At 42.6% G+C, this 22,122-nt stretch overlaps 1 protein-coding gene across 2 annotated transcripts in view; it reads right to left on the reverse strand.

Moving 5' to 3' along the window:
- The window catches only part of DOCK8 (dedicator of cytokinesis 8), a 567,196-nt gene that overhangs the window by 157,440 nt on the left and 387,634 nt on the right, over positions 1 to 22,122 (reverse strand). For both annotated transcript variants that reach the window (XM_085632978.1, XM_085632979.1), the window contains 6 exons: positions 21,277 to 21,378; positions 15,515 to 15,610; positions 9,464 to 9,698; positions 7,791 to 7,955; positions 7,001 to 7,170; positions 2,116 to 2,208 (listed from right to left, as the gene is read on the reverse strand). In XM_085632978.1, coding sequence (XP_085489104.1) covers positions 2,116 to 2,208; positions 7,001 to 7,170; positions 7,791 to 7,955; positions 9,464 to 9,698; positions 15,515 to 15,610; positions 21,277 to 21,378 — 861 coding nt within the window. The remainder of the gene's footprint in view (positions 1 to 2,115; positions 2,209 to 7,000; positions 7,171 to 7,790; positions 7,956 to 9,463; positions 9,699 to 15,514; positions 15,611 to 21,276; positions 21,379 to 22,122) is intronic.

Here is a 22,122-nt window from a genome sequence, read left to right on the forward strand (position 1 = left end):
AGACTGGCTCCATAACTCTTTGAGACTTATCTGCCAGTAGCCTCAACCTAATTCTGTTTTTGAGTATCCCTTTCCCGTAATTCTTATATTCAACGGGAGAACACACTTGATTCCCTTAAAATATCCTGGTATCTTTGCATGTTTAATGACGACCCTCAATCATTCCTTTGCTGTCCAAATGCAATCAAAATTCAAAACATGGTGGCTGCTCTTCATTTTGAAAAAAAACAAAAAAACACCGAGAACATATAGAACCTCTTAGACATGGCCAAAGTCTGCAATAAGTGCAGAGCTCAGACGAAAAGATGACCCTCTCTTCTACCTTGTTACCTCATTGTTCCTACTCAACATAAACCGTCAGTGGTCTGAAGTGAGATGCTGCATACACTTTGTGCTGATCTGACTAAGCTTGGCCGTGAATAGCCACATGCACAGCTGAAAACCCTGTAAGGTGTTATTACCGTACTATGGATCTTTACCAATCCTTTTGGGGCCCTTACAGAGAGAACAACTTTTCCATCACTAAAAAAGGTCTGCCTTTTGTGCATGTCTTTTCACAAACCATGGCCATGGTCGGACTGGGGCACAAAATAGGCCTGGGCACCAAAATGAAAATGACCCCTCATTAGCAAACCAGATAGCTAGAAAAGTGGCCCATCAGAGCATTTGCAAATCAGAGCACTTTTGAACTTGTAAAAAAAATGCAGTATAAGTGTTTTGCGAGGTATGGGAGTCTGCACGTATTTGTGCTTGCAGCAGACAATGTTTGTAGTAATATCAGGGAAATCAACAGTATAAACAGCCAATCAGGCCATAAAACAGGCCCACAAACAGCCAAAAACAGGCCAACAAACCGACTTGTCAGAGAAGCCCTTCAGGCACTTCCAGATTGCCCTATACGCCAACAGGACCCTTATCCAGACTTACTGTGGGTTGGGTGTATGATTGTCAGCCTCTATCATATGGCCTGGGGTCATTGACAACCCAAATAGTACAGTTTGCCTGATGCATATCTCCCACTGAACAGCACTGTGGTTATCCCTTGGTTCGGAGTATAGCAAAACTAGAAAAATGCATTTTAGTGACCTGTTGAAAAGGAAATGATGCCGCCCTGGAATCTCATCCAGAAACATGCACTTAAAGGTCTGATAAAGTAGCCTGCCTCCACAGAGGATTACTTGAAGTGTATCATGGAGTGCAAGGGACTACGGCTACTGACATAAGAAAGAGCAACGTGGAACTTTGGTCCTGGTGCCTTGGAGTGAAGGGTGTGAGTACACCTTTCCCAAGAACCGGCTATCTATATCCACCTGTTTGGTTCAAGCTAACTGTGCTCCATTAAGACATCCATTGACATTCTCCTCTCCGATCAGAGCATCAGTCGGCCAGCATGTTGTATTATTTGCATGGTGCCATTGCACTTGCGTGCCTATGCGTGCCTATGCCTAAAAAGCAGCTGCCGCATCCGATGCTTTAGCATTAAATTCGCACCACCCCTGTGACTGATGTGGAGGATCAGAAAATGAGAATGTGAGCACCAAACCACTTTGTATACACCGAGTGGTGTGGCGTGGATTGTCAGCGCCCAGGGCAAGGCAAATATCCTTCCATTTTTCTTTTACAATTTTACGCCCCTATTCAAATTTTGCGCTCCTAAGAATTTTGCGCCCCTAAGAATTTTGCGCCCGGGGCAACTGCCCCATGTGGGCCTCCCCATGCTACACCACTGTATACACCCTTGAGAGTACTGGTTCCTTCTCAAAGCTGCAAAGCGCATAATTAGGGTAAAGTCTAAATTGGTGGCCGTTTTTCAGGTGGTGAAGGCAGGCGTTGTACCTTATGTAGCCTGCTTAGTTTCAAAGCTTTAGTGAGAAAGGTGGAAGCACATTTGCCTCAGCATAAGAAACTCATCTCAACATGCATGCATGAGCTGGTCGCACATTCGGGTTGCCCCTGCATGACAGTAGTGGCACATGATAAGTGATGGGTACAATCGGGTTTCTGCTTCTCATGCCTGAATCATTATACCAAAGAACATTTTTAACTGGAGAAGTAAACTTTAACACTGACGGTCGAACACACCTCCTCGGTGCATTGTATTTAGCAGCAATGTACCTTTTTATTCGATGGCCTAGGACTGGAAGATGTCGGAAGATCATTTTTCGCTTCAATGTAGGAAGACATACGATTGCTGTTCCGATCGATAACCTGTAAAAGATTACCACCTTTCAACTTAGTATTTAATAATAAAATACTCCACACATTCCTTTCTAAACATTCATGTCCTACCTTGAGAATCCATCTTGCACGGGAAGGCCCAGAAATGGCAGTGCCACTAGTTTGTACGATTGTACCTAATACCTGAGAAACATACATTACTTCAATTCGTAGTCCGCTTAATGTTTATTTAGAGGAATTTAAACCAGTCATGAACTTGTTATTTTTGTTTGGCATTTGCTTTGCTGGAAAGATTCTATCTCTGTTTCTGCTGTGCCAAGTTCTTGATCTCGCATATATTAAACCCCTTGTAAGGTGCCTCCACAGCCAATGAAAGGCTGCACAATCTACCTCTGAGTGGATAGATGCATGAGTGACTGATGAGACAAAACAGAGACTGTGCAAAGTGCATAGGGACACAGGGCTATGATGCTATGTGACTTTCTCCTACTTGCAGAGGCCTCGATCTTCTCATCTGTTCCTGTGTAACATTGTATTTCAGTTTCATCTATGGGAAAAGGTGTGCCACATCTGTGCAGAGACATCCTACACTTCTGATACATGGGCCAATCTCCTTGCGGAAATCATTTTTACAAGTAGTTTCACTTTAAACTTACTGATCAAATCTCCAATTTCCATGCCCCTTTGGGTCGACGAATCTCTGCCAACGTATTATAATGGAACATCAAACAAAAATCTAAACATCATTTTCAGCATTTTATGTTCAGTTAATAATGAGAGGTTTGATGCAGTTTGAAAAGTTTACTTTCTCTTTAAGAGATTAGTCTGTATTTTTTTGTCTCTTTATTCAGATTAGCTAAATATATCCTTTTATAGAAATCTCGAAAACATTTAGTTAGAACAAGCATAGAACATAACAGCGTGTCCCATAAAGGATTTAGTCCCTATACTAATCTAAAGGACTTAATTTATCTTAGCAAGAACCCATAAAGAGTTGTTTTGGAAAAGAGCAAGTAAAAATATTGGGGCAAAAGACTGAGAACTAGGAAAAGGTCGAACTCCCCAAAAAGAGTAGTTCTGGAAACTCAGCGAGTTCCCTAACAGCCGCAATAGCAACCGTTAAAACAGGTGCAAGGAATGAATCATAGCAGTAGCTATGATCGGCATAAAAGTTAGAAAGTCTCATCACTAAGCAAAAGGAAACGAAGAAATCACAGTTAAAAGTAGCTTATGGCAATTTGGGCTAGCACCAAGGGCGGCATCTCTTCGAGAGTGGCGGAGCATTGCCCCCCCTGCTGAGAGTGCAGCAGGCACCCACAAATAAGTAAAATTGCACGTCAGTGCCATTTTTCTTACGTGCGCGTTTGAATGCAGGGGGCGGGGCTGAATCCTACAATTGCAGGATTACAGCTGCCCCTGCAGGGTGCACATTGGGTTGGCCGGCTGGTTTGCTACAGACAGCATGACATGCACAGTGTGCACCCAGCAATCCCCTAGCTTTGAAACAGGTGGGGGATTGCTGCCACAGGCCCCCAGCCTCACAATGAGCGCTGGGTGAGTCTGCCCCCACCAATCCTGGAGCTGCTCTCATGCTCAGAGCAGCTGCATGACTGATTGTTGGTGGGTGTTCCTCGACCAGGAAGGAAGTCCTTCCTTTTCCTGCTCTATTATTCAGAGATGGGGAGTGACGTACCGCACTAGGGAGCAGTAAATATGGTGAGTTTGTCGCTCTTGTGCCTCACCATATTTTTTAACTTGTAGCCGCCCCTGACTAGCACAACAAAGTGCAAAGGAACATGGCAGGGTAGGGGCACATAGAATGTCTTAGCTCTCCAGCTAGGAACACGTACAATTTTGAAAGCACAACACATGTTGCATAAACAAGTGGAAATGTCATCTATAGTCAATGAGAAGGCTCTTCCGATGGTCTGTATTCTTCTCCCTCGATTCCCACGGTAAACATCCATGTCGACATTTAGTTATTTGAATGTGGCTACAGCATTATAACAAAAAGATACATCTAGGAAGGTTCTCATGAGAACCTTTGGAAGCCTACTGTGTTAGCTGCTCGGCGTCCCATTGTGTAACAATGAGCTGCTCTATGAAATGAAACATTAATATCTGGTATGTTGTGGGTAGATCATGGCATTTAAACTATAGCAAGCATTTTCTTTCATTAATATACTTGTTCATTATAAGCATGTGACAGAGGAAACAATCTAAATATAGTGATGTCATATGGTGTGAGGAAGAAAGAAATACCTTTCGCAACAAACAGCACATTTCACGAAGACGTAAAGTTCTACACTTCAATTATAACTTTTAATCATCATTCACAACAAGGCTTTTATTTTCTTAAGGGGATAGGAAAGAATAAAGAAAATATTGCGGCCTAGCAGTGAAAGAACAATACAAATGGGATCTTTCTGCAGAAATAAGCAGCATTTTCACTTTTTGCAAGTTTAATAAATGCACTTTGCTCATCTCTAATTTGACATGCATTTTCTATGTTAATGTTAAAACACAGTTCTATATTATTTTGAGGTACATTTTATGTAAAAAATTTGAACTTCCACATCCTTTCTACTGCCTCTAAGATTTGAGGGTCTTCCGATCACTCAATGGTATCCCATTTTTGTCTGTTTTGCTTACTGCCTCGCCATCCATTTCTGTTATTAATCAAAGATATTGGGTCTCTTCCTCTCATTTGCTGGTCTCTTCCATTACCTTGAATGGTGTGTATAACTCCTTTGCTCTTGCCATTAGTGGGGTACTATTCGATGTACTACTTCTAGTGTCTTCGTCACCCTTACACAGGGTAACATGAGCACATGATTCAAATGTGTGGATTCAAAAGTGCTTAGTGCTAATGTGACTGCCTCAACCTCACCGCAAATGCCATGAGGGCATTATACTGGCACCCTGACTGGCTATATACAACAGATGCTATGTGTGGCTTAAGATGGTTGTGTAAGCCATAGCCGATACAAATTCACCACGGGGCAGGCTCCAAGGAGCAGCTAGGCATCTGCCCAAACTTCGCTGGAGGCATCTGGCAAGAGCATACAACAATGGATAGGAGCATAAGCGTGCCGTAATATCGGAATAGTTCCTTCATTAATGTTCATAATGCAGAGTTTTTATGCTGAATTTATTTTTTGTTGGTTCCCATTAAGGAGTGTCAATCAAATTGAAAAACAGCCAATCATAGTGAAAAATAGCCATTGTTTCATCTAAAAAAACTTTCGCAAGGCTGTGAATTAATAACAACAACATGGTTACATATCAATTTATTACTTAAGCAAAAAATTGTGCACAAAGCGAAGTTCGCTGTTTTTTATATGATTGGCTGTTTTTTTGCTATGATTGACACTCTTTAACAGCTTTTTTTTATATGATTGCCACTTATCAATGTTGGGACCTATGGGAACCAACAACAAATACATTTGGCATAAAAACTCTAGAACTGCTTTGTGGACTTTACATAAGGAACTATTCTAATATTAATGCAACATTGTGTTGCCATCTGATGTATATTTTTGATTGCTGATTCTGACTGATAACTTGTGTAACAGACCCATGTGGCTGGGTGTTTATTTGATGAGAAGTACAAGCACATATTAAAAACATCAAGTCTCCCTTACCTTTGTTTGCTATTGTAATTGAGTCATACTTTCGCTGTATGTGTAACTCCCATCCCACTCCTACCAATGCAATAGTTGGCATTTGCCTTACAAAGCTAGACCAACGTATCACCACTGGTGGATGACGATCATGCATGAAGGTGTCACACAAGTCTCAGCTTGTAGTACATAATAAGAATATAGATTCATATCAACAGCAGAGTTGTGCATAAAGGTTCATTTGTATGTAACCTTGGCATACTCACATGGTGCCCACCATGCAATATTTAAGGGTTACAGACCATTCCATACATATATTAACGCTGTATGCAAGCACCTCATGACGTTCACCCAGATTAGTAACTTGACCTCAACATTTCCTCGTCATTACCCAGACTGGGAAAATTTAGGAAGATAAGGTAAGTTTAGCTTTAGGGATAGGGTAAGGGTAAGGACAACTGTATGGTGTAGGTCTAAATTAGGGGTTCGACTAGGAGTTGTATAAAGGTTTATGGGTAGGGTTAGGGTAAGATACAAAATTACACTCCATGGTAACAAAAGGCTTAGGGTTAGGGAAATGGTACTAACAGTAGGTTTAGAGTCCAGGTGATGGGATAATGGATTTGATGGAGTATTGATATTGGGGTAACTAAGTTTTTTAAATATAATGCTGAGATAATGGTACATGAAGTAATGATAAAGAAATAGTGGTCGACAAAGGAGTGGAAACTCTCTTCAGGAAGATTCATTCAAGCTTCAAATGGGAAAATTGATATATGCTTGAACAGGTGAATAATAAGTAGATGGGAAATAGTTCAGTGGGCGATAGTGAAGCAGCAAGCCCAAGGCACAAATCACAGATTTCTGAGGTTGATACAAAATTGACCAATGAGTTGCACATTGGGGACACCTGTTGATAAATTGCTTTAGAACCCTTTAAAAATGTCATATTATGCGTGTTTGGGCAGGAGCTGCGCACCATATCAATGGATGAACAAAATCGAAGTTGATGCTTTGATGATAGGTGTTCGTGCATTATTCGTGTGTTTCCTAGCTAGAGATGATTTTGAAAGGTGTATCATTTCTTCTCCAGCTGTCTCTCTCAAAAACACACATGCACACACAAACATACACACACATCGCTTGCCTCTGATCATGCATCCTGAAAGATCTCAATGAACCACCACAATATTACTCACCATTGAAGACGTAATGTTTCTGACCTCCTCGTCTGTGGTGCTCTGCGTTCCTGCCAGGTCTGGATTACTGGTGCTCAATAACCGCGACTGCAAGAGCCGGGTGCCAGCATTGGCAGCAGACGAGCGTCCAACTGTGTAGTAGCGAGACTCAGGGAAACAGACACCAGCTGCTGCACATGCCCCAATGACAGAAAATTTCACGATTTAAAACAAAACACTTTGATACAACAACCATTTGAACGACTGTACCTCTATCTGCAGGCAAATCTGCTGTAAGTAGCAATTGAATCAAACAATCTAAGGCTTGTGTGATATGGTGCACCTTCCAAATCTCCAACTAAATAAATACAAGTATAAATGAACACATGCGTAAGTAACTTCTTAAAGAATTACTTTAATAAAATATGGAGTATTTGATCTTCCATAAGTGGGTTGCAGGTTTCATGTATTCTAATTAAATTTGGCTTTTGGATAAGTGACAGAGTTTAGCAATATTCAACTTCTCATAAGCTATGGCTCTTGTTTAACCATGCAAATTTACAGATACCAATTATTTATTGCTCCCTACATACACCATTAATGGACTAGAACTAAGGCTGCTTTCAGTCTCTTTTAAAGGAATAAATCATACTACCATGTTCTGTTAGCAACACAGCATTATTTACAGACATAGCTTATATATTTCTATATCTGCTTCATTAAGTGAAGACGTGATGCTTTATGTTCTGCTACTAAAGTGCACCTACACACAAAGGTGTCTAGGGAGGTTTCATGTGACTGCTAATAATACCTGCTTTGTACAAATCCTTGTTCACCTCTGGGAGGCGGAATACGTAGTAAACATAAGATGCCAAAAGGCAGCTCCTTCCGTGAAGGTCTTTGCTCAGGTCTTTTCTGGTGTTGAGGCTGTTTACTATGGACACCACAGATTCAAAGGCATACTGGGAGAAATTTGCTGAAAAACAAATCAGAAAATATTACTATTGGTATTTTATTGATTATCATAAGCAGAGTTGTACTTTTTAAATTGAAGAAAATATTGTAAGATTGGCAGGCTTCTTGCAACAAAAACTGAGCACCCAAGACACACTGAACAAGATGTATACCTGAAAGTTCAATAAACAGCACATCTTTGTGCTCAGAATGTCAAAACATTATCTTAATTCAAGTTCAATTACTATTTAAAATCTATAGAATTATAGATGGGTACCTATGAGCTATGGGGGTGTTTTTCAGCAAAGTGTTCTGAATGAAGCCCGAGGTGAAAAACATTCCCCGCCACTCAAAGTTACCCATCTATAATGTCATGTTATGTATGGCCTCCAAAATCATCTGTCCCGGTTTATATCTTCTAGGTTGATGTGAAAGAGTAATGGGGGAGCCATAAACAATATGGCTACTCTAACCTGTCCCAGATGTGGAAAAAATACCTTACCTGCCATCTTTAACCATCCCCCACCATGTTTCCCGCCTTCCTACACCCCCTGCAGCTGTGCTTTCTGATTTGACTCAAGGCAAAGAAGAAGCACAGCGCTGAAAGGCTCTCAGACAGCCCTGTCAGCCTGGCAAGGAAGGCCTTTATGATGCATCAACAGTGGGGAATTAGTTTTGTTATCAACTGAAGCTACTTTATAGCAGTGAATTGCCAGATTTGGAATGTGGTGTAAACAATAGAGGCTTCATGTGGAAGCCATGCATAACGAGAAAATGAATCACCTGTAATACTTCTATTAGTATTGACCTTTAGAGTCTTTTTCGTTCTCTCTTACTTGACATCGATAATACCTCAATTACTGCCCTTTACAGTCTGGTGTTTTCTTTGAAACCTTGCACTAACTTGTGGTGGACACAACCGAGGTTTACTCATAAAAGCGACCAATTTTGGAAATAAGTGATCATTCTATTTCTTTTTTTTATGCCTTTCTTTTTGGTTTATTTATCCTTTATGACATATAAGAATCACACTTTTTAGCTCAGGGTATGTTCCAGTTAGTTGTCTTGTTCTTTTGCACAGTCTCTATGGTTGAGCATCTACAACACCCATAGCAAAGGAAGCTCCAGCTGTTTTGCTTTCTTCATTCTGTTGGGAATTGTCAGGAATACATGCAGCATCTCCAGTGGGCTCACAAACAATAGAGTCCACTGAAAGGAAATTCTTCCCTATAGTCTTATTGTAGGTAGTAAGAGCCTGCACTAGCCAATGCTACTTTCAGTAACTAGGGTCCCCAGTGATGGAGTAGCAACTAGAAAATACAATGCCTACTTGTCATCAGAAATGCGAACCCGCTTTGTAAGCAGTGATGAATGCCATCCCACCGATTACATCAAATATCTGACTACCATCTAAAACAAGTCATCAACATTTTTGTGTAACTATAAATGTGTAGCTTATTGATCAGTTTACACCCGATTCTATACACAGAATTAATTGAAGAGCAGAATGCATAAAAAAGCCTAGGGTACCTGTCTGGCCCCCAATAACCATGGGTTGCACAGTCAGCTGGAACAGTTTGTCCAAAACAAGGTGCAGGAACAGCACAAGGGGCTCCAGGCGGGCAGAACTCAGACCAACAGTGCTGAGCTTCAGCTCATGTTCGAGGGACATCTCTGTGATCTTGCGGTCCATCACGCGGATAGGAAATGTAACTGGGCCTTCCAGAGCATGGCAGAGGGTGAAGAACTTCTCGAGGTGATTGTCCTGTAAAACCAAAGCAATGTGTTTAGTTAAGCATAGTTGTGTGCGTTACTTTGTCTGGTTATCCAGTTCAAATTTAACGTATTGTTGCATCGCATTTCATGCAATAAATTCCAAAATCACGTTTAGACTTTAAACTCTGCAATTCTCTAACAGTCCTCACCAAATTATGAACAGGCTCTTCAAGGATTTCATGAGTTTTGAAGCCTCCATATATGACTATGGATCACCTTACAAAGTGGTGAGAAATGATGCAGACATCTCATCATATTTAGAGATCCTCATCAAGCAGGTAGTGAATCTCTGTCTACATTGAAGCTGCGGCAGCAGCAGCTCCATTGAAGGCACTGAAGCTTTGCCGAGCGGGTGCCAAGTTCAGCCCACCCACTCAGAAAAGGTCTCTTTAATTACAAACTCCTAAAGTGGTAGTTTATTTTTGAAAAGCAAAAGATCAATGGTCCTGATGCACTGGAGGTTTTATCCCAGTGCGTGGGGGGGACTTTTCTTTCCTGTTCAAGATCGCCAGGCTACGCTGATGGTCCCGAACAGGAAAAGTTTAAGTTGGAATGTGTGCCCTAAATAGGGTGGATATTCTAGCCTACACTGACCTCTAATGGTCAGGCTGTCAGTCAAGGGTTTTCAACCCCATGCCACTGGCAGAAGCCTGGCATTTTGCCCACCCATAAATGGGGTGTGCAAACTGTGTGTTGACTTTGTGGCAGATGTACCACACAGTGTGTTAATATTGAATCCCTTGTCCTCATTGGTAGAAGTTCAGCAGTGGTGGCTCCAAGCATAGCGCATAGGCCGACCATCTGTTATGTCTCACCACAATTGGTTTCTTTGAAGAAATGGAAGGGATTTAAAAAAACAAATGAACGCTTGCCTACAAGTCATATTTTTGTAATCACAAGAACGTGCAGTCACAGGAAACATATGTAAGACTTGAGTGACATGCATGCAACAATCACTGGATTTTAGTAACATAAATTTGTTGCATAAGTGGGTGTAAGAGAAGGTTTGGAACAGTTTGGCATTGGTACAAAACAGGCTTGAAAACCTCCTAAATAATATCCCAGTGATGCGTTGGAAGAACGCATTCATCCTTGAAGACCGGTCCGGATTTCTGGCAGAAGAAAAGGATGGTTTGCACAAGCTGTGCAGGAGTCCACGCTGGAATTAATGTTTCTAGCTGCTGAATCAGCCAGATTACCCACCAAGGCCCATGCTAAAGAGGCACTGTGACTCCTGTTTGCGATGCTTACCTCATGGGGAGACTTCATTGCCTGGCAGTAGGTGCTACTTGGTAGCTGTGTGACCCTAGAAGAGCATAGACGTCGGAGTATGTAGTGGAAACATTTAAAGCTTGAGTCCCTCTAACCTGTGCCTGGGTTTGTGCAAGTGAAGTGAGAGACTTGTGCAATCAGGCTCCTGTCTTCTAGCTAGAATTTAGGTATGCAAAATCTCTACCATGAATGTCCTTGTACACTATTCGTAACCGCCAGAAACCCAAGCACTCATGAGCACTGAAATATCACAGTCTGTGTGAAGAGCCTGCATACATTCAGTGAAAATGCATCCGTTAGTGTGCGCCATCATTATTTTCCAGCTGGGACAGTTGTACCTCTCCCATATTTTTTCACTGTGAGTTCTCACAAGCTGTATCTGAGACCATGGAGAGCTGCTTGACCTGCGCATGATGACCCGGTCCACCGAACAGTCAATACCTCCCGAAAAGCAGCAGAAACAACTATTTGAGAGGAGGCCCCTGCCCACCCAATGGGCTTATATCACACATCAACCATTGATGGACAGCTTTTGAGATATGTAAATTGTTTTTGAATATAGTTGTGTTTTTCACTGTGATAACCCAAATACCACATCAAACCTCATGGAGCCTTCATCAAATGAAGCCTTACAGCCTTGCTGATGACGTTTTTGCTACACAAAAGCAAATAAGAGGATATTTAGAAAGTGGACATCCATGTATAGACTCTGAGTAGGTGGATGCCAATCTTTCTATAATCTCCTAAATCTGAAGATAATTTCTTCTCAAGTACAACCCACCACAGTCTGCAATCACTCATTGGATTACCATTCAACAATATCCTTTGGAGCAGGCACATGTATACCACTAAGCTCTAGGGCGGTTGACCTAAAATCTGGGGAACTGGGTTCGAGTCTCGCCAAGGACGCGCAACATCCTGTGATTCTGGGCGAATCACTTAATCTCCCTGAGCCTAACAAAAATGAGTGTGTTCGCATGTAACACAACTGGTGCTCGTGTAACGCGCTCTGATACCCGATACCTTCGGGTCAAGTTTGCGCTATATAAAACTCCGTTAAAAACAACAAAACAATAGTTGCCAGATGGGTAAAACAATCTGGGCAATGCTGAGTAGTCCAGTGTTTCTGGGTCCAGAAGCACTGGGTCTGCAAATACTGACCCCGCTTATTACCGGTCTGGAAGCATCAGACCTGCATTTCGAGCAGAGATAATAAGGCTGAGAAGATCAGTCGAACCCAGCTTTTTTTGCCTTCGTTCTGCATAACTAGGTGAGCTGTAAATGCCCATGGCAGCCTCCCTAGGCCCAGGAATTGGGACTATGTGCAGAAAAGGGGCCTGTAAAACCACATCCCCTGGTTTTTGCATATTTGAGGCTCATTATCTTGTAATTGCCAGATTTTGGTGCTGGGATACAGGATGAAATTGTATATTACAGTCCCCAGTATCCCCACGCCAAAAAACGCAAACTCAGACACACAAGTCTGTTCATCATATTTTCAACTTTTTCAGGACTGTACATTGCCATGACTACAGGCAGTGCTTAATTTAAATTAAAAAAACACACAGGACTAAATATTTTCTTAAGAGCTTGTCACCAACACTACCAAATCCCAACACTGTCTAGTCTTGATTTCGCCTCATGACTAGGGAGACTACACTTTCTGTCTCTTTAGCTCACTCTTCAGGTTCTTTTGCATCCTTGCTTTCGCCCTTTGTGACTGTGTTTCTATCTTTCAGTTGTGACTTTATTCTTGGAATCTTGATCAGAGAATGATAAAACAAGCATTTACAATGCAACGGTCTCGGCATTGTTAAAGTTAGAGCTATTGGCATTGCTCATGACAATGCCGTTTCTTTAAATGTTTTAAAAACAAAAACATAAACAAAACTAATGTCCTGAGCAATGCCAATAGCTCTAACTTTACCAATGCCGAGACCATTGCAATGGAAAATGCTTTGACTTTCACCTGACAACCAAAGGCATCCGAGGTGATGTAACCTTTGCTTCCATTTACTAATTAGGGTAATCTAACCTGATTTCAATGGCCTTTGGGTGAAAATTCCAAATCATGAAACTATCAGAGGCGCCATTGAGTGAGGTTACCGCCTTAAACACAAAAAATGTAAGCAGCCCCGGGCTGAGTCTGCTGCATTCATGGGCAGGACGGCCGAGTGAAGCCGTGAAGCCGAGTGAACCAACAACCCGCCACAGTGCCTTGAGAGACCACCTCGCAGCACTGTGCTATTGTGATTAACCGCCCTACGGCGTAGTTTATTCTGTTTAGGCATCATGGAAAGCCCTCTTCACCTGCACACCTCAGGTTAGAGCAGGCCCGGTGTTTTGTGTTTTTTCATTGCATAATGAGCCCTGCAACACAGAGCTTCGTCATTGTAAAATATAGGATTTACAATGCTTAGAAAGGGCAATGAACTGTAGCATTAAGTGCTGAATGATTGACACATTTTTCTATATGCCAAAATTGCAGCTTCTAATTCACAGGGACGCTTTAACCTCCCCCCCCCCCCTCTCCAAAATCACTATAGCTCGTAGTTGCCGTAATACAAACACGGACAGCAGAGGGCTTAGGGTTAATTAACTTGGGCTCTGGCACATTTGACAAACGGTGTGATCTTGGATGCTGGGCTGCAAAGCTGGAGGTGGTATCGCAGTTGGTCGGGATATGTACAATGCATGGGACTGTTCGAGTCTGGGACAACTTTACCCCACAGGGTTGCTTTAAACAACAAAACTCACAGAGGTTCTGGTCTCTGTAGCATAGGAAGCAAGCGCACAGGGACCTATACTTGGGTAAGTGCTGGTGCGCAATGGCGAAGTGCGGTTAACGTTGTTTTCAAATAAAACAAAATGGGAAGGAGCGGTGGAGGCAATCTACACGCATACCGGGCCTGACACAAAACCTATTGATGGAAGGGTGCTTTATAAACGGGATTACTAATGACCTTATAAGTACTGCGCAAAAACAGTCTGCCTTCACTTTATGGGTATAAACACAAGTTATTTTTATTCAGCTAAGCCATCACGGAGCATCGAGTCTGCCCAAACTTTCTGACGGTGAAATTTCCAACCATTGGACTGGATTGTAAAAAACAGCTACAGAAACCCGTGCTTTTCCTGGAACACGAGACACAAAGACGGTGTGCTAGGAATCGGAATACCATTTCAGGACTCGGCGGCCGCCGTAGAGGTCACGGGGTCTGGAGGAAGGGTGTTGGCCGGTAAAGGAGGGGACGGGGTATTTTCCAATTCACCTACACAGCAGAAAATCATAGCAAAAAGAGGCACAGCATTAAAGCAGGAGCACTTAACTCGCGCCAAACCATGACGTCACATCGAAAGTGTACTTACACCCTCCCACTCCACAAACAAGGCAGAGCAAAAGGCACACCACTGCCTTTCTCCGAGGCAGAGACGCAGCGTCCTTTTCGGATTCGGGGGCGTGTTTGTCTTTTCTCTCCTCCAGCCATTGGCTGGAGGAGAGAATGAGACTTTCTGCAAAAAACACGCCCCCCGATCCGAAAAGGACGGGGCCTGATCGGAGTGATGGCACCTCTTCTCCAGTGGCTGGCCAGCATTTACGAGGCCAGCCAATGGAGAACAGGGGAGAAGAAGGGCGGGATCAAGCCCCTCTTCTCCAAGTCATTAAATCTCTCGACTTCCGGTTCTGCCTTCGGCAGACCGGATGGTCCCGAGACCTAAAAAGGGGGAGTACGGAGTGAGACCGAGTTACTGGTCTGCCGTACTTCTCAAGATGTAGGGGTCAACATGTTTCAGCCTTCTGTAATGGTCTAAAGGCTTTCATCAGGACCGATTTATTGAAGGAAGGCGCATTGTGGCTCCTTAAAGTGAAAAATTTCTCCACTTGTTTTGATTAGTGGGGTCAGATCAATAGTATCTGTACCTTCGGAATAGATATGTTGTATTTTTTTTTCGATGGTGCCCGGGGGCAAGTGAAGAACTCTGTTGCGGTTCTGTCACGTTCGTTGTCTGCATCTGCCTCTTTCCGCGGTACCTCCAATTTTTTTATCATTCTCTGATCAAGATTCCAAGAATAAAGTCACAACTGAAACAATGATCAGGAGATTTTAATTCACTTGATACGAACCCTCTCACACCCTCCCGATTTTTCATGTCTGGATACTACTGTCTAACCAGAAGGTCTTCCTCCGGGTGGAGGGCAGCATACACTCAAAAAGACCCGATGATGATGCTGCACTATTACACGTAAGCGGTAACCCAGTTCATGCCGCCGTCGTACCTGTGTATAGTTATGAGGGTTCTTTTATGAAGGAACCAACAGCAAAAAGACCCTGGCTACACAGGACAAGTAGTCCACTCTCTTTTTGATTTTTTATATTCAATACACTGCAGAAGTGCCAGGCAATTTTGGACCAGTACAGCAACATTTTGCACTGACATTTGCACATCCGACTACTGCATCGATACAAAAATGCCCTGATGAATGTTTCAGGACAGCAACGTTTCAACATGCTTTGTTGTAGAGTCACTTACCTGGGTGTGAACCGATGAAACAGCCTGCACTTCGATGTTAAATACGCCTTTGTGTCCTTCAACCCACTTAATGGGGGGATTCTGTTGCGGAACTTTCTGCAAAACACATAAGAGCATGCAGGGGTTCATCGTCTGCAGTCTAAGTGTGATTTTAAATGTGGAAATAGAATAAAATGTGTACACTTTTGACTTCTAACAGCAAATGAGGTCACCGCTTATTCCATCTAACGAAACACGACAGCTGATCTGTCCAATGGAGTGCACACACACCGAACAGGAAACTCAATCAGAGTGCACCTGAACACAGGGTCCTTGCTTACAGGTGCCCCGGATTAATCCCCCTTGCTTCTCTGTCAGGAATTATCATTACCGCTCAAGGGGTGGGGAAATAATGAGGATCACACATTTTTGGGGAATAACATTTGGGAATCGGTGTTTCCACGCCAATTACTGCATGTATTACCTCGGTCTTTACCATAGAGATTTTGGCTAATTTCAGCAGATAAAATCTCTAAAGGACAGGACCAGGAGAATCAATGCACGTGGAATGTGCTTTTAATAGGGAGCATCAGTAGCCGCTGACAGAGAACGAAAGTGGAGCTGTGTGTGGGAGGGGGTACAAAATACAACACAAAACACTTACCTCCTCGCCACACCTCTCCTCCGTCGTCCCTTGTTGTCCCTCCATGGCCAGAAGCTGGAAGCACACAGCCTCCCTCGCTTAAACTAGTCACAACGCTTTGTGAATGGTCTGAGCGCTGTGGTTCGGCGCTCAGACGGGGGTTGGCAGCCTGGGCAAGTTCCTCACCAGGCTGTACATTACAGCATGGTGGTGAAAATGCACAGTATGCATGACTGTTTGGCCGGCCCAAGATGGCTGGCCAAAAGATTATGCGCATTGGAATGTGACAACCACTCCTCCCAGTGCCACCAGCCCCTCCCCACCCTAACCAAACCCCAAACTTATGAAAAATAAAATAATATCGACTTTATTATCATTTTATTTTACCTGCTCTGAGAACAGTGGGGTGACACTTCTCCGCTTTAGAGGAGGAGCCGCTACTGGCCCCGAGCATTTATTATGAGTCATTGCTAATAGGCAGGGAGTTCTAGAGTAGCATGCCTTAAAAGCAAAACATTCGACCCCTTTCCTATTTCTCTATTCTCTGACAATAAGATTCGCCAGAGATAGTCGGTGTCTTTGAAGGTCAAGCTCACTCGCTGAAGTCAGGCCATTAATTTCACTGCTAGGCCTAGGTAAAGCATATTGCAGAAATCCAAAAGCAGACATAAAAAGTATAAAACACCATAATGCAGTGTATAAGATGGATGAGACTTTCCAGCCAGCTCTTAAAAAGCAGGCTTTCACAGCACTTGCCACCCAGGGCTTTAAGGACAGGCTGGAGTCCATGGGGAGACTAGGGTTCTGCCTGTTCTAGAACGGTGAGACACAGGATCTTGCAATAATGTCAAAGGTTAAACATTTCAGTCACTGATTAAGAATTTAAAAAATTAAGATTTCGGTCCAACTTGAAATTGATTTCAGGAACATATGGGAAATCCAGAATTTGATCAGGGAGCGGCTCCCTCTGAGGTAGGCTGCGGACATTGACCAGTTACTGGTCCGTTGCACAACAAGCTGGGCATCAAATGATCAATACAAATGAAACAGGAGAGATTAGGCCTACCCCTGGGGACGATCAAGGACAGCTTGCCCGTAATTAATACTAAGGAGCCATAAAAGCAACCTTTATACTGCGTTTAATATAGGCAAGTTCTGTTAGCTTGACATGAGTGATGTCATCTTGAATACGTGTGGTTTCTAGTATTTGATAACTACACCTTCCCCCATCCTGCCCTTTAAAGCAGACCTCAGATATTAACATCAAACTTCATATGAATTGCCCAAATTTCAGTCAGCTCAAGGTCTGCTTGCTTTGTAACAGTTATAAAATGTATTCATTTTCTGGTCCTGACGTTCCGGGAGTGACAGATGGTACAACTGTATAGACTTTAAGGCGATTTCCTTCAGCCAAACAGAGATGCTTTTTATATTCTGAATGTAGAATTGTTTTCTATGTAAGGCATAGTACAGCATATTCATTAGATGTAGAGCAAATGTACGTTTTTCGGCTGATGTTTTTTTCTATTTGCTTACTGGTTGTGATGTAACTTTCTCTGTCCAACCACAGTGACTGCATAATTTCTCTTTCTAGAATCGCGAGAAGGCTCACCATTTTGGAGATGAGCCGTAGTGCTCTCTCCCAATTCACTGAGGCAGACTTCAAGTTAAAGCCTTATTTATTTTAATACTTATGACATTTTATATGTTTCTTCTCTCCTGCCACACTGAGCAGCCTTTATGACAAATCCTCATTGGTTCTCATTTGCCTTGTGCTAGACCGTCTTCTGCGCTGGCTATTGGCTAGATTAGGGCTCAGTTTCCGCTGCCTATGATTTACATTTGTTTGCATTTTGAGCAGTTTGAAAATGCCTTTTGCCTTCTGTATTGATTCTTCATTTTAATAAACGTTTATTGTTTGTAATTTAATTCCTGTCCCACGTGGATTTTCCAATATGGATTTTCTTTTACATGATTTTTGTTCAGGGTTCTCGTCTTTAAAGACTCACACATGATATGTGGTATTCGTACCATACCTAGATGCAGGGCAGCAGAGGTCTGTAGATGGCCAAAGGCAAATAAACATCCAAAGAGTGACTGAAGGGGTAGTTGGGTTCTCAGAGTGGATTGAACTGTTATTCTATTGCTATTTTATGTAGTTTGCTTTAAGAAAGTTTGTCTTTAGCTCTTCCCTAAATTGGAGCAGAGCAGTGGCAGTCCTGACGGATATGGAGATGTCAGTCCAGATCCATGCTGTATAGATGGAGATCAATTGTCTAGTTTTTTTCCTGCACTTCTTCCTCTCCAGTCGATTTTATAGCAATACACGGTGGCTAATATTATGCAATCTCCTTTTATTGCCTGTTCACAGCAGCACAAAATGGGTTTTTGCATACTTTTAGTAACTTTATCTAGACAATGGAGACCAGATACACATTGTAGCTGTCAAGACACTCGGGAAATAAATTAAGCTTTTTCGATAATGGGTTTTTCAGCATGTGCTTGAGCAGTTAAGGGACTTCCCTAAGCTAAAGGGGATCGCTGATAGAATTCGTGATAATTAGTATAACAGCTGGTTGTCAAAATTTGATAACCTTGGTGTTACAAGTCTGGTTAGGCTGAGATCTGGGCTTTGGTATACTAATGATCCTTTCAGCTTCTTGAATTGCCGTGAATTTGTTAAGTATGGCAGTACATGAAGTTGTTCTTAAAGAAGGCACGTTTATTCCCTCAGTATTGTATGAGACAGGTGTACTCTTAGGGGAGTGGTTGAATTTTCACCACTGCTTTTCCAGTGATCTGTCTGCTTGATTTATGGTCTGGCATCCAGGAAATTGCGGTGAGTCGGCAGGCAGAGGTGCTAATAGGAAATGAGCAAGAAACTGGTGAGGGTGTGGTGAGGGAGAGCTGAGTCAGAAATCCAGCTGTTGGAGGTGGCGGCTGTGTAGAAAACAGAGGCAGTAGATTTACCTTTCAAGGACAATATACTGAAAGGTATGAAGTTTAGTTTGTGATGTGGTGGGGCACCTGTTGGGATTTCCTGTGGAGGTGGTGTTTCTTTTGGCTTTTCTGGTTTTAGCAGATGTATTTAGATCACACACGTCTACCTGGTCTACAAGGGGCTGGTCCATACTCTGACCGGGGAGATGAAAGTCTGCAAGTGAATTGGAGGGTTAGGCTTCACAATCACCAATCTGGGCTGGTTTCCATTTGGCTGTATAGTTTTCATCATGGCGAAGGAATTTAGGCATGTTTTCACAGACAGCTTTATGATGAATGATGTCAAGCAGGTGAGAAGGGTGGGATGCCAGACTGGAATATTACCCCAGGCCCAGGGTAGAGTATATATGTGATTTCCAGGCATGCCATCATTTAAAAGTAAGTGATCTAAAAACTTGTTTTGGGAGCCTGTTATTTACAATAGCAATCCTAGCATGAATGTTGACTCACAAGGAAATACAACTAAACCACAAGGATAAGGAACTGTACTGGCTATCCATTGCCAGCCCAGCACCACCAGACCAGATTGTTTGAATATTAGCACAGAGGGTACATCTAGAAAATGTGAACAGTGAATGTTATTAATTTCTGACTTGAACCCCCTCACACTGCAAAAGAGGAGGCAGCTAGACTGTTGGAACACTATTGGCTAAAACATAAATGTTCAGGTTATTGTGCGGCAAACTCGATAGCTAAATCAGATTCATAGAGAGAAAGTACTTGTTCTCACAGGTTGGTGGTATACAGGAATTTGTAAATAAACCATAATTAGTAGTGGTCTCCAGTTAAAAAGTATAATTCACAGTGAATGCATCTGTTGTGGGTCTCCCTTGCACTGCTAAATAACGTTTTAATGTAAATGTAAGTCAGATAGAGAGAATCTTGACAATTTAAAGTATATCAACAGGCCTGCACTAGGTAGCAACCTTTCCTTTTATTATATTGTGTCAGGTTGCTTACCCAGTCTCCCTCATGTCACGGAGAACTGGGTCCTGTGATTGAACCATCTCACTTCAGACACTCCTCTCTGGACTCATCTTTGACCTAACATTCATGTGCCTTGCCTGACCTTCCAGTAAGTCCCAAGGTGGCAAATGCTGCAGATGGTAGATTCGCCACTGGACATCCAGGACCCAGCGAGGTCACAGTGCAGAGCAAGATGCAAAAGTGGAGTGGGCTGTTGCAGAAGGCAACAATGAGGGAAAAGAAGAGAGACAGAGCGAGGATGTACAGTAGAGATGGAGTGAGGAGGTGGAGGAGAACAGTAGGGGTGAGCAGGTAGAGGCGAGATGAATAAAGAAGAGTGGAGGAGAAAACAGTGAGACAGAGGTATAGAGGTGAAGAGCAGTGAAAACACTGAGAAGAAATAGGAGATGAGACTAAAAGCTGAAGGTACAGAGAGACATTCCAATGGCTTTTCACCTCTAAAACACTCAGGTCAAGATGCCATCGAAGAGCGGGGCACGGAGTCCCTTAATGTAATGATCCATGCCTGGGGTCGTGTCCTGAGACAAGTGTTTAGGATCTCGTGGGAGAAGGTGAAAAGTGTGACTGAAAAGGCTTGTTTGCTGAATACAAAGTGTAACCAGAGTAGCACTGTGAGTGATAAGGGGAGCACCAGAGGGAAATACATATCATCACAATAAGAAACAGCTCTTGCATAACTGTGACACTGTGCCCGACAGATAATATGGTAAATACACTTTCCTTCCATTACTATAGAGCCTGTAGTTACTTGCTGGGTTAACGGCTATTCATTAAATCATTATTATTTGAACACTTAGGGGCATATTTAGGAGGCCAGTTGTGTCGCACCTGCACCACGCAACGTGGTGCATGCACGATGCAACTCAAAAATGAGATTTATGAAGACATGCAAGGCCACTTAAATCTTGGGTAAACCAACACAGCACAAATCTCTGCGTTGTGTTTCTCTGCCCTGGGAACACTCAGGCAACTCCCATGGTTTCTGAGCATTCTCAGATGTACCAAAAGTGGTAGAGCTGGGAATGTTTCAAAAAGATATGCCTTCTGAGGGAAGGCGTAACGAGGAGAAATATCTTTATTTCTGATTGTTACTTCGTCTATCTATGTTTTACTGCATTCTGCCTTCTTACACCTCACTCCTCCTTGATAGTACCTCTGGGGAGTGCATCCAGTAGTTGAAAGGCAGCTTGTCCAATGCGACAGGAAGGCAATAGGTTCCAGTCTGCAGGCGCTCATTTAAAAGAATTGGGAGCCACTGCAACAGATAAAGCAAAAATCAACAATCAGAAAGAGACAAAGGGGAAAACGTATAGAATTAATTCAAATTGATAATAAGTGTAATATTTTACAGTGACATTAATACCTAGCCTACGTTACAGTAGCAATCAAAAAAGACAAACAATGTAAAATCACACTAAAGGATGGTTTTAAAGTTGAAAAGTCACGATCACATATAAACAGACATAAAAAAAATTACTATTTTTGCTGCCCACGTAATAATTTGAAATTGCTTTATTCATAAATTCCTTTGGGGGGTACTAATGCTTCCTACTTGACACTTTCTTTTTGGTAAATATATCACCCTAGTGTGACTGTGCCCTTATCGTGGTCCAGTTTGAATAACCTCTTTGGTATCTTTATCGAGGGCACAGTCCTTATGGAGAAATGGTCCATGATCTGGTATTAACTAGGCCCAGCAATCTGCCACATAGTATATTGTAGAGCAATGGTTAAGAGGAACTTCCTAGCCTTCCTCCACTTAGCAGAGGAAGGCCAGGAGCCTCCTGTTAAGCAGGCATTTCTTGCCACAGTACGAGACGTTCACATACCTGCAACCTACCTGTGACACCAGCTCCTGGGACCTGTGCCTCATATCTTGAACTATGCGTTGAGGTGGAATCGGAGACATTTTAAGAACTTTTCCCCTCATAGCTGGAAAATTTAGTGAATTTTGGACTAGATCGACCTTTATCTCTAGCAAAGAAATTATCAGATGGTT

Source organism: Triturus cristatus, chromosome 2_1 (genome assembly GCF_964204655.1).
Source record: "Triturus cristatus chromosome 2_1, aTriCri1.1, whole genome shotgun sequence".
NCBI classification, from domain to species: domain Eukaryota; kingdom Metazoa; phylum Chordata; class Amphibia; order Caudata; family Salamandridae; genus Triturus; species Triturus cristatus.